At 38.7% G+C, this 17,386-nt stretch overlaps 1 protein-coding gene across 1 annotated transcript in view; it reads right to left on the reverse strand.

Annotated features, from left to right (window-relative positions):
* ERCC8 (ERCC excision repair 8, CSA ubiquitin ligase complex subunit) overlaps positions 1 to 17,386 on the reverse strand; it is a 70,149-nt gene that overhangs the window by 35,264 nt on the left and 17,499 nt on the right. Inside the window, exons 3-4 of the mRNA XM_060091712.1 lie at positions 15,175 to 15,276; positions 11,478 to 11,601 (exon numbers count right to left, since the gene is read on the reverse strand). Coding sequence (XP_059947695.1) covers positions 11,478 to 11,601; positions 15,175 to 15,276 — 226 coding nt within the window. The remainder of the gene's footprint in view (positions 1 to 11,477; positions 11,602 to 15,174; positions 15,277 to 17,386) is intronic.

Genomic DNA, 17,386 nt, shown 5'->3' on the forward strand with positions numbered 1-17,386 from the left:
TCTGAAATTGTTTGGAAGAGTTTGAGAAGGATGGGTGTTAGCTCTTCTCTAAATGTTTGATAGAATTCGCCTGTGAAGCCATCTGGTCCTGGGCTTTTGTTTGATGGAAGATTTTTAATCACAGTTTCAATTTCAGTGCTTGTGATTGGTCTATTCATATTTTCTATTTCTTCCTGAGTCAGTCTTGGCAGGTTGTGCATTTCTAAGAATTTGTCCATTTCTTCCAGGTTGTCCATTTTATTGGCATAGAGTTGCTTGTAGTAATCTCTCATGATCTTTTGTATTTCTGCAGTGTCAGTTGTTACTTCTCCTTTTTCATTTCTAATTCTATTGATTTGAGTCTTCTCCCTTCTTTTCTTGATGAGTCTGGCTAATGGTTTGTCAATTTTGTTTATCTTCTCAAAGAACCAGCTTTTAGTTTGGTTGATCTTTGCTATCGTTTCCTTCATTTCTTTTTCATTTATTTCTGATCTGATCTTTATGATTTCTTTCCTTCTGCTAGCTTTGGGGGTTTTTTGTTCTTTCTCTAATTGCTTTAGGTGCAGGGTCAGGTTGTTTACTCGAAATGTTTCCTGTTTCTTAAGGTGGGATTGTATTGCTATAAACTTCCCCCTTAGAACTGCTTTTGCTGCATCCCATAGGTTTTGGGTTGTCGTGTCTCCATTGTCATTTGTTTCTAGGTATTTTTTAATTTCCTCTCTGATTTCTTCAGTGATCACTTCGTTATTGAGTAGTGTATTGTTTAGCCTCCATGTGTTTGTATTTTTTACAGATCTTTTCCTGTAATTGATGTCTAGTCTCATAGCATTGTGGTCGGAAAAGATACTTGATACAATTTCAATTTTCTTAAATTTACCAAGGCTTGATTTGTGACCCAAGATATGATCTATCCTGGAGAATGTTCCATGAGCACTTGAGAAAAATGTGTATTCTGTTGTTTTTGGATGAAATGTCCTATAAATATCAACTAAGTCCATCTTGTTTAATGTATCATTTAAAGCTTGTGTTTCCTTATTTATTTTCATTTTGGACGATCTGTCCATTGGTGAAAGTGGGGTGTTAAAGTCCCCTACTATGATTGTGTTACTGTCGATTTCCCCTTTTATGGCTGTTAGTATTTGCCTTATGTATTGAGGTGCTCCTATGTTGGGTGCATAAATATTTACAATTGTTATATCTTCTTCTTGGATCGATCCCTTGATCATTATGTAGTGTCCTTCTTTGTCTCTTCTAATAGTCTTTATTTTAAAGTCTATTTTGTCTGATATAAGAATTGCTACTCCAGCTTTCTTTGGATTTCCATTTGCATGGAATATCTTTTTCCATCCCCTTACTTTCAATCTGTATGTGTCTTTAGGTCTGAAGTGGGTCTCTTGTAGACAGCATATATATGGGTCTTGTTTTTGTATCCATTCAGCCACTCTGTGTCTTTTGGTGGGAGCATTTAGTCCATTTACATTTAAGGTAATTATTGATATGTATGTTCCTATTCCCATTTCCTTAATTGCTTTGGGTTCGTTATTGTAGGTATATTCCTTCTGTTGTGTTTCTTGCCTAGAGAAGTTCCTTTAGCATTTGTTGTAAAGCTGGTTTGGTGGTGCTGAACTCTCTCAGCTTTTGCTTGTCTGTAAAGGTTTTAATTTCTCCATCAAATCTGAATGAGATCCTTGCTGGGTAGAGTAATCTTGGCTGCAGGTTTCTCTCCTTCATCACTTTAATTATGTCCTGCCACTCCCTTCTGGCTTGTAGAGTTTCTGCTGAGAGATCAGCTGTTAACCTGATGGGGATTCCCTTGTGTGTTATTTGTTGTTTTTCCCTTGCTGCTTTTAATATGATTTCTTTGTGTTTAATTTTTGACAGTTTGATTAATATGTGTCTTGGTGTATTTCTCCTTGGATTTATTCTGTATGGGACTCTCTGTGCCTCCTGGACTTGATTAACTATTTCCTTTCCCATATTGGGGAAGTTTTCAACTATAATCTCTTCAAATATTTTCTCAGTCCCTTTCTTTTTCTCTTCTTCTTCTGGAACCCCTATAATTCGAATGTTGGTGCGTTTAATGTTGTCCCAGAGGTCTCTGAGACTGTCCTCTGTTCTTTTCAATCTTTTTTCTTTATTTTGCTCTGCATCAGTTATTTCCACTATTTTATCTTCCACCTCACTTATCCGTTCTTCTGCCTCAGTTATTCTGCTATTGATCCCATCTAGAGTATTTTTTATTTCATGTATTGTGTTTTTAATCGATGCTTGATTCATCTTCAGTTCTTCTAGGTCCTTGTTAACTGTTTCTTGCATTTTGTCTATTCTATTTCCAAGATTTTGGATCATCTTTACCATCATTATTCTGAATTCTTTTTCAGGTAGACTGCCTATTACCTCTTCATTTGTTAGGTCTGGTAGGTTTTTATCTTGCTCCTTCACCTGCTGTGTGTTTTTCTGTCTTCTCATTTTGCTTATGTTACTGTGTTTGGGGTCTCCTTTTTGCAGGCTGCAGATTCGTAGTTCCCGTTGTTTTTCGTGTCTGACCCCAGTGGCTAAGGTTGTTTCAGTAGGTTGTATAGACTTCCTGGTGGGGGGGACTAATGCCTGTGTTCTGGTGGTTGAGGCTCGATCTTGTCTTTCTGGTGGACAGGTCCACGTCTGGTGGTGTGTTTTGGGGTGCCTATGGCCTTATTATGTTTTTAGGTAGCTTCTCTGCTAATGGGTGGGGTTGTGTTCCTGCCTTGCTAGTTGCTTGGCATAGGGTGACCAGCACTGTAGCTTGCTGGTCGTTGACTGAAGCTGGGTGCTGGTGTTGGGATGGAGATCTCTGGGAGATTTTCGCTGCTTGATATTATGTGGAGCTGGGAGGTCTCTTGTGGACCCGTGTCCTGAAGTTGGCTCTCCCACTTCAGAGGCACAGCACTGGCTCCTGGCTGCAGCACCAAGAGCCTTTCATCCACCCAGCTCAGAATAACAGGGAGAAAAAGCAGAAAGAAAGAATTAGTAGAAGAGAGAAAGAGAGAGGGAAAGAAAGGAAGAAGGGAAGAAAGGAAGGAAGGAAGGAAGAAAGAAAGAAAGGAGGGAGGGAGTGAGGAAGGATGGAAAGAAAGAAGGAAAGAAAGGAGGGAGGGAGGGGGCAATGAAAGCAAAAGGATGAGTGAATGGAAGAAGGGAGGGAGGGAGGGAGGAAGGGAAGAAAGAAAGAAAGACAGGAGGGAGGGAGGGAGGAAGGAAAGAAAAAGAAAGTGGAAAGAAGAAGGGTGGGAGGGAGGGAGGAAAGAAAAAGAAAGAAGGAAAGGAAGAGCGGAGGGAGGGAGGGAGGAAGGGAAGGTAGGAAAAAAAGAAAGAGCAGGTAAAGTAAAATAGAATAAAGTATGACATATAGTAGCGTTATTAAAATTAGAAAGTAATTATTGGGGAAAAAAAAAAAAAAAAAAAAAAAACGGACCTATAGAACCCTGGGACATATGGTGGAAGCAAAGCTATACAGAGAGAATCTTACACAGAAGATTACACATACACATTCACAAAAAGAGAGCAGGGGGAAAAATCAAAAATCTTGCTCTCCAAGCCCACCTCCTCAATTTGGGATAATTCGTTGTAAAAAGAGGAAAAGGGCAAGAAGTCTGAAATCTTGCTCTCTAAGTCCACCTCCTTACTTTGGAATAATTCGTTGTAAAAAGAGGAAAAGGGGGGAAAGTCTTAAATCTTGTCCTCAAAGTCCACTTCCTCAATTTGGGATGATTCGCTGTCCATTCATGCACTCCACAGACGCAGGGCACATCAAATGGACCGTGGAGCTTTAATCCGCTGCCTCCGAGGCTGCACAGAGAGATTTCCCTGACTCTGCTCTCACAGCTCCCGGGTCTCAGCCTTGGACCTGGCCCCGCCTCTGTGCGTAGGTCGCCGGAGGGCGTCCGTTCTTCTCTCAGACAGGACGGGTTTAAAGGAGCCGCTGATTCGGGGGCTCTGGCTCACTCATGCAGAGGGGAGGGAGGGGCGCGCAGTGTGGGGCGGGCCTGCGGCGGCAGAGGCCGGCGTGACGTTGCAGCAGCCCGTGGCGCTCCGTGCGCTTTCCCGGGAAAGCCGTCCCCGGGTCTCGGGACCCCGGCGGTGGCGGGGTGCACAGGTCCCCCGGAAGGCGGGGCGGACAGTGACCCGCGCTCGCACACAGGCCCCGCGGCTGCGGCGGCGGCGGCGGGCGGCGGCGGGCGGCGGCAGGCGGCGGCGGCGGGCCGCGGCGGCGGTGGCGGCGGCGGGCCGCGGCGGCGGCGGCGGCGGCGGCGGGCCGCGGGGGCGGCGGCGGCGGCGGCGGGCCGCGGGGGCGGCGGCGGCGGCGGGCCGCGTCGGGCGGCGGCGGCGGCGGCGGGCGGCGGCGGCGGCGGCGGGCCGCGGCGGCGGCGGGCGGCGGCGGGCGGTGGGCGGCGGCGGGCCGCGGCGGCTGCGGGCGGCGGCGGCCCACGCCCGTCTCCGAGGTCCACGCCTTACCCGCGGCTCGCGCCTGTCTCCGGCGCTTCCCTAAGCAGCCCTTTTAATGCCCTCTCCTCGCGCACCAGGAAACGAAAGTGAAAGTGAAAAAAGACTCTTGCCTCTTCAGCAACTCCAGACCCTTTCCCCGGACTCCCTCCGGGCTAGCCGTGGTGCACTAACCCCTTCAGGCTCTCTTCCTGCCGCCAGCCCCAGTCCTCTCCCTGCGCTCCGACTGAAAGCCGATACCCAAGCCTCAGCTCCCAGCCCCGCCCGCCACGGCGGCCGAGCAGAGAAGCCTCTCGGGCTGGTGTGTGCCTGAGGGCACCGATCCTCTGTGCCGGAATCTCTCCGCTTTGCCCTCCACACCCCTGTTGCTATGCTCTCCTCCGCTACTCCGAAGCTTTCCCCCTCCGCCACCTGCAGTCTCCGCCCGCGAAGGGGCTTGCAGTGTGTAGAAACCTTCCCTCCTTCACGGCTCCCTCCCACTGGTGCAGGTCCCGTCCCTATCCTATTGTCTCTGTTTATTCTTTTTTTCTTTTGCCCTACCCAGGTATGTGGGGAGTTTCTTGCCTTTTAGGGGGTCTGAGGTCTTCTGTCGGCGTTCAGTAGGTGTTCTGTAGGAGTTGTTCCACGTGTAGATGAATTTCTGATGTATCTGTGGGGAGGAAGGTGATCTCCGCGTCTTACTCTTCCGCCATCTTCCTCCGGCCCTTCTCTTTCTTCTTCTTTTTAGAATTGAGGTATAGTTGATATATAATAACAAAGTGATTCACAGTTTTTAAAGGCTACATTCCATTTATGGTTATTATAAAATATTCATCATATTTCCTGTGTTGTAATATATATCCTTGTACCTTTCTTATTTTATACATAGTAGTTTGTACCTCTTAATCCCCTATGCCTATCTTGCCCCTCCCTCTTTCCCTCTCCTCACTGTGGTAACCATTAGTTTGTTCTCTGTAACTGTGAGTCTGTTTCTTTTTTGTTATATTCACTAGCTTCTTGTACTTTTTAGATTCCACATATAAGTGATACAGTGTTTGTCTTTCTCTGTATGACTTATTTCACTTAGTATAATACCCTCCATGTCCATGCATTTGATGCAAATGGCAAAATTTTGTTCTTTTTTATGACTGAGTAGTATTCCATTGTATACACTGCATCTCCATTATCCATTCATCTGTTGATGGGCAGTTGGGTTGCTTCCATATCTTGGCAATTATAAATACTGCTGCTATGAACATTGGGATACAAGTATCATTCTGAATTAGTGCTTTAGTTTTTTTCAGATAAATACCCAGGAGTGGAACTGCTGGGTCATAGGGTAGTTCTATTTTCAGTTTTTTGAGAAACCTCCATAATGTTTTCCTCAGTAGCTGCACCAATTTACATTCCCACCAACAGCACCCAAGGGTTCTCTTTTCTCCACATCCTCACCAACATTTGTTATTTGTGGTCTTTTTGATGATAACCATTCTGACAGGTGTGAGGTGATATCTCATTGTGGTTTTAATTTGCATTTCTCTGATGATTAATGATGTTGAGCATCTTTTCATGTGCCTCTTGGCCAGCTGTATGTCTTCTTTGGAAGAATGTCTATTCAGGTCTTCTAACAATCTTTTAATCAGGCTTGTTTTTTTGATGTTCAGGTGTATGAATTGTCTATATATGTGAATATTAACCCCTTATTGGTTATATCATTTGCAAATATTTTCTCCCATTCTGTAGTTTGTCTTTTTGTTTTGTTTACGGCTTTCTTTGCTGTGCAAAAGCTTTAAGTTTAATTAAGTCCCATCTGTTTATATTTGCTCTTATTGCTTTGCTTTAGGAGACAGAGGCAAAAAAAAATTGGTATGATTTATATTGAGAATGCTCTGAGTGTTCTGCTTTCTTTTAGTTTAATGGTTTCCAACCTTACGTCAAGGTCTTTGATCCATTTTGAGTTTATTTTTGTATATGGTGTTAGAGAATGTTTTAATTTCATTCCTTTACATGTGGCTGTCCAGTTTTCCCAGCACCAGTTATTGAAGAGACTCTCCTTTCTTTTCTTTTTTTGGCCATGCCACGGGGCTTGTGTGATCTTAGTTCCCTGAGCAGGAACTGAACCTGGGCCCTCAGCAGTGAGAGTGCAGGGTCCTAATCACTGGATCACTAGGGAATTGCCAAGACTGTCTTTCCTGCATTGTATACTCTTGCCTCCTTTGTCGTAGATTAATTGACCTATAAGTGCATGGGTTTATTTCTGGGCTCCCCATTCTGTTCTGATCTATGTATCTGTTTTTATGCCAGTACCATACTGTTTTGATTACTGTAGCTTTGTAGTATAGTCTGAAGTCAGCAAGCGTGATTCGTCTAGTTCTATTCTTTCCGAAGATTGTTTTGGCTATTCAGGGTCTTTCGCTTTTCCATAAAAATTTTAAAATTATTTGTTCTAGTTCTGTGAAAAATGCCCTTGGTATTTTGACAGGGATTGCAATGAATCTGTAGATTGCTTTTGGTTGTATGTTCATTTTAACAATGTTAATTCTTCCAATCCATATACACCGTATATATTTCCATCTGTTTGTGTGTTCTCCAATTTCTTTCATCAGTGTCTTATAGTTTTCTGAGTACAGTTCTTTAACTTAAGTAGATTTATTCCCAGGTATTTTAATTTTTGATGCAATTATAAATGGAATTGTTCCTTAATTACTCTTTCTGAAAATTCACTGTTAGTGTACAGAAATGCAACAGGTTTCTGTATATTAATTTTGTTTCTGGCAACTTTACTGGACTTCATTGATGAGCTCTAGTAGTTTTCTGGTGGTGTCTTTAGGATTTTCTATGTATAGTATCGTGTCATCTGCAAACAGTGACAGTTTTACTTCTTCTTTTCCAATTTGGATTCCTTCTATTTCTTTTTCTTCTCTGATTGCCATGCCTAGGACTTCCAAAACTATGTTGAATAAAAGTGGTGAGAGTGTGAATGTGACATATCCCACCATTTATTTAGGTCTTAATTTCTCTCAATAATATTCTATAGTTTTCTGTGTAGTGTTGAGAGGTCCTGTACACTTTTCAATTTCTTACTAGGTATATGATGACTTGTGCTGCAATTATAAACTATATTACTCTTGAAATTTCATTTTATAATTCTTTGTGCCTGGAATTCAGATAGAACTGACCTTATATTCAGCAAATTTTTTTTTTTCTGTGGTACGCAGGCCTCTCACTGTTGTGGCCTCTCCCGTTGCAGAGCACAGGCTCCGGACGCGCAGGCACAGCGGCCATGGCTCACGGGCCGAGCTGCTCCGTGGCACGTGGGATCCTCCCGGACCAGGGCACGAACCCGCATCCCCTGCCTTGGCAAGCGGACTCTCAACCACTGTGCCACCAGGGAAGCCCTATATTCAGCAATTTTGCTGAATTTTCTTATATTATAATTTGGCTAAAGTTTCCTTTGGATTTTCCATGTTTGTAATCATGTAATCTGTAAATGCCAGTTTAAGGAATTTCCCTTTTATTCCTACTATGTTAGGAATTAAAAAAAAATCACGAATGGGTACTGACTCATATTAAGAAGTATTAAATATTTTCCTCAATAAACTGGGTATAGAGAGAATGTACCTCAACATAATAAAGGCCATATATGACAAGCTCATAGCTAACATCATACTTAACAGTTAAAAGCTGAAAGCTTTTCCTCTAAGATCAGGGAGAAGAGAAGGATGCCCACCCTTGCCACTTTTTTCAACACAGTGCTGGAAGTCCTAGCCAGAGCAATTAAGCAAGAAAAAGAAATAACAGGCATCCAAACTGGAATGGAAAAAGTAAACCTGTCTCTATCTGCAGATGAAATGATATTATACATAGAAAACCTTAAAGACTTCACCAAAAAACTGTTAGAATAAACAAATTCAGTAAAGTTGCAGGATTCAAACTGTTAAAAAAATCAGTTGCATTTCTATACACTAATGAACTATCAGAAGGAGAAATTAAGAAAACAATCTCATTTACAACTGCAGCATAAAGAATAAAATACCTAGAAATAAATTTAACTAGGGAGGTAAAAGGTGTACAGTGAAAACTATAAGACACTGATGAAAGAAGATGAAGACACAAATAAATGAAAAGATATTCCATACCAGTGGACTGAAAGAATTAACAATGTTAATATGTTAATATGTCCACAGCACAATCTATAAATTCAGTGCAATCTCTACCAAATTCTCAATGGCATTTTTCTAGAAATAGGAAAGAATAATCTGAAAATTTGTATGGAACTACAAAAGACCCCGAATTGCTAAAACAATCTTGAGAAAGAAGAACAAAGCTAGAGGCATCACACTTTCTGATTTCAGACTATACAGCAGTCCCCTTCTTATCTGTATTTCACTTTCCTCGGTTTCAGTTATCTGAGGTCAACTGTGGTCTGAACATATTAAATGGAAAATTACAGAAGTAAATAATTCATAAGTTTTAAATAATACACTGTTCTAAGGAGCATGATAAAAGCTTGCTTGTCCCACCTAGATGTGAATCATCCCTTTGTTCTGTGTATCCATATCATATATGCTACCCACACATGAGTATAGGAAAAAATATAGTATATACAGGGTTGGTATATACTATAACCACGGTAATTTGATAGTATCCGTGGTTTCAGGCACTCAGTGGGGGTCTTGGAATGTATCCCACATGGATAAGGGGGGACTACTGCATTACAAAGCTATAGTAATCAAAACATTATGGTACTGGCATAAAAACACACACAGATCAATGGACCAGAAAAGACAGTCCAGAAATAAAGCAAGGCATGTATGGTCCATTAATTTATGACAAAGGAACTAAGAATATACAATGGGGAAAGGATAGTCTCTTCAATAAATGATGCTGGGAAAACTGAAGAAGCATATGCAAAAGAATAAACTGGACCACTATCTTACACCATGCACGTAAATTAACTCAGGATGGACTAAAAACTTGAACATTAAGACCTGAAACCATAAAACTCCTAGAAGAAAACATTGACAGTGGTCTTGGTGAAGACTGTTTGGATTTGATACCACAATCAAAGGCAAAAAATGCAAAAATAAACAAATGGAACTACAGCAAATTAAAAACCTTCTGCACAGCAAAGGAAACCATAAGCAGTATGAAAAAGCAACCTAAATAATGGGAGAAAATATTTGAAAATCATGATAAAGTGTTAATATCCAAAATATATAAAGAACTCATACAACTCAGTAGTAAAAAACCCAAACAATCCAAATAAAAAATGGGCAGAGGACATGAATAGACATTTTTCCAAAAATATAAGAATGGCCAAAATGAACATGAAAAGGTGTTCAATATCATTAATCATCAGGAAAATGCAAATCAAAGCCACAATGAGATATCACCTCACATCTGTTAAAATGCCTATTATCAAAAAGAGATAAGTGTTGGTGAGGATACGGAGAAAAGGAAACCCTTGTGACTGGTAGTGGGAATGTAAATTGGTGCAGCCATCATGAAAGACAATATGGGGTTCCTCAAAAAATTTAAAATAGAACCATATGATCCAGCAATCCCACTTCTGCATATATATCTGAAGGAAATAAAATCACTGTCTCTCTCAAAGAGACAGCTGCACCCTCATGTTTTTTGCAGCATTATTTATAATAGTCAAGTCATGGAAACAACCTAAGTGTTCATCAAAGCATAAAGGGATAAAGAAGATAACACACACACACATACACACACACAGGAATATTATTCAGCCATGAGAAAGAATGAAATCCTGTCATTTGTGACAACATGGATAAACCCTGAGGGCATTATATTAAGTGAAGTCAGGCAGACAAGGACAAATACTGTATAATATCACATGTGGAATCTTAAAAAGTCAAACTGATAGAAACAGTGAATAAAGTGATTACCGGGGCTGGGGGGTGGGAGAAATAGAAAGATGCTGGTTAAAGAGTATAAACTTCCAGTTATAAGATGAGTAAGAGAAGGGAGAAATTTCATAGGGAAGGGGAACTGAGGCAGGGAACATAACACATAACATGTGTTCAGAAGGCAAAAGGAGATCAATTTAGTGGCAGTACATCATTTAGGTTGAAAAGAGGTAGAAGCTAAGGTTGAGAAAGTGGGAAGTGAGGTTATGGAGAACTTAGAATGCCAGGCTGAATTTAGACAATGGAGTCACTAGAGGTTTTGTGTTGAGACAGGATGAAACTGCTTGATTCTGATTAATTCTGGGGTAAACTTGCTGTGGAAATGCGGAAGAAAAATAATGCAGAGGAACCAGTTCGGAGTTTTTAGGAGTAGTCTAGATGTACACTGATGGTGGGGGAAATAGAAAAGGGAAATCTGAGAGTTTGAAGGAAGAATTGCTAAGATTTGAGGACTAAATGGATGTGAGGAGCCACCATGTTCACTTCAGTTTGGAACATGTTAAGTTTGAGAAGATGACACCACATTTAAGTAAGAGAGGTTCTGAAGACAGGTGGAGACATATGGGACTAGAGCTCAGGGAAAAAATCAGCATGAGAAAGAAATATAAATTTGATCAAATGTAAAAACTATTATCTACTGTCTACCTTTACTAACCTATAATGTTAAAAACTTTCTTTTCCTTTAAGCCTTTTGGCCAATAGGAGATAAATCCAATTTTCTTCCCTACACCACTAGACCATAGTAGTTTTTGAATAATAAAGCAAATAATAGTAATAGCTAATGGTTTTTGAGCACTTACTGTATGCTAGGCACTGTTCCAGGTACTTTACATATATTGACCTATTTAATCCTCACAACCATTCTATAAGGTACAATCATTACCCCCTTTACAGATAAATACAGAGAGGTTCAGACAAATATCACATAGACAGTCAGCAGCAGAACCAAGATATGAACTCAAGCACTCTAGCTCTCCTGAACTACTTTACTAATTTCACATCTAACATATATGACATCTTAGCAAATAATCACACTAAAATGGTTTAGGATTAAGTTCTCATTTATCGCACAGAGCAACTTGGAAAAGTTTTTAATGTACTTACTTGTAACTTATTTGTATCCCATACTTTCAGAGTTTTATCAAATGAGCTTGATGTGAACATGCCAGTGTCATGAGGATACCACTGTACAGTCTCCACACTATATTTGTGGACATCAGGATGGCTTCTACAAAACAGTAATCAAAATTTAGAGATAACTGATTTATTTGAGTTTCAAAACTGATACTATATTCACGAGTAGCAGTCTCAGGAACGATGATATGAATGGCCAAACCTAGATCACATGCCATGTCGTAGCTGTCTAGAGAAAGAGACTATCTAGGCATCTCTAGTTTTAAGTTTTCACAGTATGATGTGGAGGCCTGCTTCCTACTAAGGCTCATAAAATGAAAGACTTCTGATTTCAATACTATATCCTAGAGGGATCAGCCAGCTACACTGGAGCGCTTCATGGAGACAGTGATTTTTCCTTACTGGAAGAGATACCTATTCTGGTTTTGGATTTGCTTTCCCTGGCCATCATTTTATCAACACCACCATTCTTAGAATTGCTGCCTCACATACTTCCGTGGTGTCCCACACAGTATTGCTTCTGATTAAGAACCTTACTTATACAACAAAAGAATGCAACTGGTAGATGCCCATGAGATTCACTACTCTTATGTAACAAAATACCCGTAGAATCATGATCTGTTGAAGACTCAGTTATGACATCAGTTACAATATAGCACCTTGTGATGATGATGTGCTATCCTGAAGGATGCAGTATATGCTCTGAACCAGTGATCAACACAGTATGTGTCCTTCACTGAATCTTAATTGAAAGACACTGGCTGTTTAGGAACACTTAAGATACAATGGTGGGACATTTGAATACCAACTGTATACTTAATATCAGGAATTATTGTAGATGTGAGATAGCAGTAGTGGGGTTATGCTTATAAAACACATTTTACCTTTTAGAGATACAAATAATTATGAATGAAATGATATCCTTCTGAGATTTGCTTCAAAATAATCCTCAGAGTAGGTGGGTAGGTTGGGGTAAAGATGAAACAAGACTGGTTATGACTGATAGCTGTTGAAGCTGGGTGATGGGTACACAGTTCATTATACTACTCTCTATTTTCATGCATGTTAGAAATTTTCAATAAGATAAAAGTAAACAGAAGACTACTGCAACCCTATGCAGATAGGACCATCATGAGTTCTGATTCCTTAAGGTGAAGGTCTGGATCACAATACAGAATAAAGGGCCTTAACACATGTGGTGCTACCTGAAGACCTCAAGCTGGCTTTGAGACAGCTGCAAAAAAGGACTGTAGTACCCATTCATATTTCCTTACTTTCTATGTCATGTATATACGTATATATTTTAACTAATTTCCTCTTTCTTTCCTCTTTTTCTTACCTCCATTATTTTATATAGGTTAACTATACAATTGAGCCCACAGGTTGCATAATCCTGATATAAGATCATGGAAAACCAGTGGAAAAATAGACATTATCCTGAACTGGAGATGGATGTGGTAAATAAACAGACTTAGGGTCATAGCTCTTTGGGGAAGGGGATAATTACATTTTTTTGTCAAATAATGGATACTTGCATTAGGTCAGGCTGAAACTTTTTTTTTAAAAGGAAGGGTAGGTATGGGAAGAAAGGTACATACTGATATTGGACAGCCAAATGGGTGGACTGTAGTGGACATGTGCCCTTTTCTTGGCTGAACATCCAAACTTCCTTTTGGGGGGAAATTCCCTTCATTTTTTTGAAAGGCAGGGCCTTGCCTCTTGTTACATAAAGCAAAGGGCTCCAGATATTCTCTTTCCCTTGCGCTTGGCAGTGGGGGCATGAACATGTGTCCTAGGCTTCATCAATCCTGCCTGGGACTCTGAACTCCAGCTAGTAATGAAAACCAAGGATAGTTAGCAATTATTCATAGCTGTGGAGTTGAGAATCTGTGTTTGTGACATGTAGCAGAACCCAAACTAAATTGTTCCTGTGGTGTGACCTTGACTGTGTTCTTTTGTCCTAGTTTCTCTTGCTTTTCTGCTCATTTTCTACTTGATTCTTCCACCTTCCTGCCATTATGTGAGATATTAAATTTCTTTCCAATAAATTTCTGCTTAAGATAAACAGAACTGATTTCTATTTGTTCCTAAGAATCTACACAGAGATTTTCCAATTTTAAATAAATAAATCTTTAATGTAGTGATCACAAATAAAAGCTCATTTATAGTTTAGATTTAAAAATAGGACAAAATATTATATTATTCTCCTACTATGTATGATCTGTCATTCTCATTCACATTTAATAAAAATTTGGGTACAGGAATCTTTTTGGTGCTCAAAACAAACACATTAAGTAAAGCAAAAATAAATATCAGGAAACAGTCTAAGCCACATTAACTTAGTAACAATTTTTATTCAAATTATTTTTTAAAGTTAGATTATAAAGTCTTTGAATGTAAAATGCTACTTTAACTCATTTTGTAAAGATGCTTACTATATGCCCATTTACCAAAGTCATGGTTTTAAAGTTAAGAATTTGAATCTAAGAAGAAAGTCATAATAAAGATTGATGTCCTAAGCATTTACTCGACACCACACACCAGAAAAGCAAATCATAGCCACTCATGGAATAACATTACATAGCAGGTGGTATATATAAAAATATTATTTTAACAGTGTTAAAATGATAGCTAAGATAAAATAAGACAAAGATGAATTAAACTAATTAATAACTGTCTTACACTTTAGAATTTAGATTTTTTGTTTGTTTGTTTGGTGGGAGTGGAGAGAATATAAAAGGGTGTAAGCCTCTTAGGAACCAAGTTCCAGAGTACCTGAAGTGGTATCTTGTTTTGTACCAACTGTACCTATAATTATATTGCTTCCTATTTATATGGTGGCTTTAACAATTTTTAATATGCTTTTTAAAAGACAGTATTTCATTTAAGTCTTATAGAAAACTTACAAGAATAACAGGGCAAGTATAATTGTCTCTAAGACAAAACAGTTTTGTCAGAGGCTCAGAGAAATAGTTTCCTTAAATCTGTATTTCCAAAGTGAAGCACCAGAGCCAAGAAACATTCGTAAATCTCACAAATATTCCATGAACTTATGCATCTATCTAGCCCTTTGGGAACAGCTTTAATACAGAGTGGTTGCTGATATGAATGTTCATAAAGTTTTTCCTCTTGAAAACATTTTTTCGACACCTATTCTCTCCGTTAATTCAAGGTCTCCTCAAAATCAGATCAAATACAGGAAATGAAAAAGAATTAAGTGATGATTATGAACAAATTAAAACAAAATCACAAAACACTTTATTAAAAACTTAAAAATAATTCTCACAAGATTGGAAAGCCAGCAGATAGTCAAAAAATTCAAGACAAAGAGAAGTATGTTAAGTTAGGCAGCTTTGAGTAAATAGAGAGGTAAGAAAGGGGTGTGTATGTGTGTGTGTGTGATTGTTAGTACATTTATGGCTTCTAGCTGTTAATGTTTTCGTTCTATTAATGATAGTTGAAAAATCTAATTTGTGTTTATATTTAGCTGGAAAGACTCAAATGAGTCTTATGCTAAGTAGTCTAAAAAAACTAAAATTAGTTACTGAGGTGTGCTATGTAGGTGGAGAACAAAAAGAACATAACCAAAAGTTTTTTCATGTTTTGCATTTGATGCAAAAAATACTCAAATGTTTATAAAATCATGAATTATATTTTTAATACACACCTGCCAATGGAACACACTGCTTTACATGTGTAATAAGGTTGTCTGCTGGAGTTCTCAAGATCATAAAGCACCATCACACCATCTGAACCACCTGATAACATGCTAATAATAAAAAAAGTTCACATTAATTTATCATTTTATATAGTTCATTTATGACCAAGTATTTCTGAAAATTACTGATCTACAAACTCAAATTTATTATGCCCATAAATACAGAGTAAATCTTCATTAGTATAGGCTGAAATAAACTAAAATTTTTAATCTAATATTTGTGGAAGAATGAGTATAGAAAGATTCAATCTGTGATCAGTTAAAATTTACCTTCATGATTCCAAGAAGAAAGGACAGTAGAAACAAGATGGCAAAAGATACTTCTTATTTAAGGAAGTGAAATATTACAAAGTCATTTTAAATGGCCGAGTTATAAATGGAATCAGACAGACCAGTTATTACTGATGCTAGCTATCTGACCCTGGGCAAGTTACTTCACCTAAGGTTTTTCCTTTGTGAAAAGTGGGACATTTTCACCTAAATCATAAAGTTGATATAAAAATAAGTCATATGCAAAGGGCTTTTATACTGCCTGGCAAAAAATAGGGGATCCATAAGTCCCTCCATTGTGAATGCATTTACTCAACTCATTCTATTTTGAGCTTCTGCAATATGCTAGGCGTTATGCCAATTCAACTATGAACAAGACAGGATGATTCCTGACTCCCCAGTTTGCAATCTAATAGGGAAAACACATACATTTGTGAATTTAATTTATATATCTATATACGTAAATATTTATGCATCTATATAAAGTATTGCTATTTGTTAATATTACTGCTCACCATCAATTCTGGTGCTGTCTCTGTTCATTCTTGTTCTGATTTTATTCTCTGGTAGATTCTTAAGAAAGGCCTAATGAGAACAATACTCCCTGAATTCTTGTATGTTACTAATAATTAGTCCTTTTGTACTTGAAAATTAGTCTGGCTGGATATAAAATCCTTGACTCACATTTTACTTCCTTGAACATCTTAGAAAAGAAACTTCATTTCTTTGAGCATAAAGCTCAAAATCAAAGTCTGGTTACAATGTGATTCTCTTTCCCTTATATGTAGTTTCAGATTTTATTTATTCTAGAAATGTTTTCTTGGAATATAGTTTTAGTCTTTATTCCATTCTCTTCCTTTGGGTTTCGTCTCTGGAAACTCCTATTATATGTATGTGAGATCTTCTTTGCCTATATTCTACATACATCTGTATCTCAAATACTTTTCCTTTCTCCATTTCTTTTTGATTTTTAAATGTTTCCTCTTATATTTTATTTGCTTGTGTTCCTTATGCTTTAGTCTTCATTTCTGAAACTTTCTTTTCTAATTTTTTCTTGAGTTTGATCATCTCATTTTTCAGTTTTTCTAATTCCTACTTATGTTACTCTTTCATACACTGTATCTTTTAAAAATGACTTTTAGGGACTTCCCTGGCAGTCCAGTGGTTAAGACTCTGTGCTTCCACTGCAGGAGGCACAGGTTTGATCCCTGATTGGGGAACTAAGATCCCACATGCCACGTGGTGCAGCCAAAAAAATAAAGAAAATAAAAAATAGAAATGACTTTCAGCTAGTTTTAAAATATTAGGTAGAGTTCTCATCTATTTTGTGGGTATATCTTTCTGGCACAACTACACTGTCTAAAGGAACATTATTCTATTTATTCCCTTTGTTCTTAAAGTAATTTTGTATGGGCTTTGATCTTAACCCTATTCTTTTGCTCATTTTTATGTAAAATTAATTTTCTTAAACTTTTAAAAGGGAGGCTTTGTTTATAACAATATTTAAAATTTGTATCTCTAGAACATCCCCCTCCTCTTCTTTTTAAAATAAGATGCTCAAAATATGGCAGTTAACTTTCAGAGATTTCCTGATTCTATTCACCTCCCCAATTTTTATCTGATCCATCTTTTTCCCTTGTTTCTTTCTATTGTCCCTGTACTGCTCACTTTGGATTCTATTCCAAACAGTTTCTCCTCACGTAGGGTTCTGTCCATTAGGACATCTTTAGGTGATTAGCTGGAGAGATTATAGGGCCTAAAGTACTCCAGCCCCTTTGGGTCTTACTGTGAGTCCCTTGAACAATTAGAGTACACAATCCTTTCCCAGTTTCAATGTTGTAGTCAAATTGGCTTGCTGAGCTTTTAACTAACTGTCAGTTATTTTGAGTTA

The sequence above is a fragment of the Mesoplodon densirostris genome, chromosome 3, assembly GCF_025265405.1.
Source record: "Mesoplodon densirostris isolate mMesDen1 chromosome 3, mMesDen1 primary haplotype, whole genome shotgun sequence".
NCBI classification, from domain to species: Eukaryota; Metazoa; Chordata; class Mammalia; order Artiodactyla; family Ziphiidae; genus Mesoplodon; species Mesoplodon densirostris.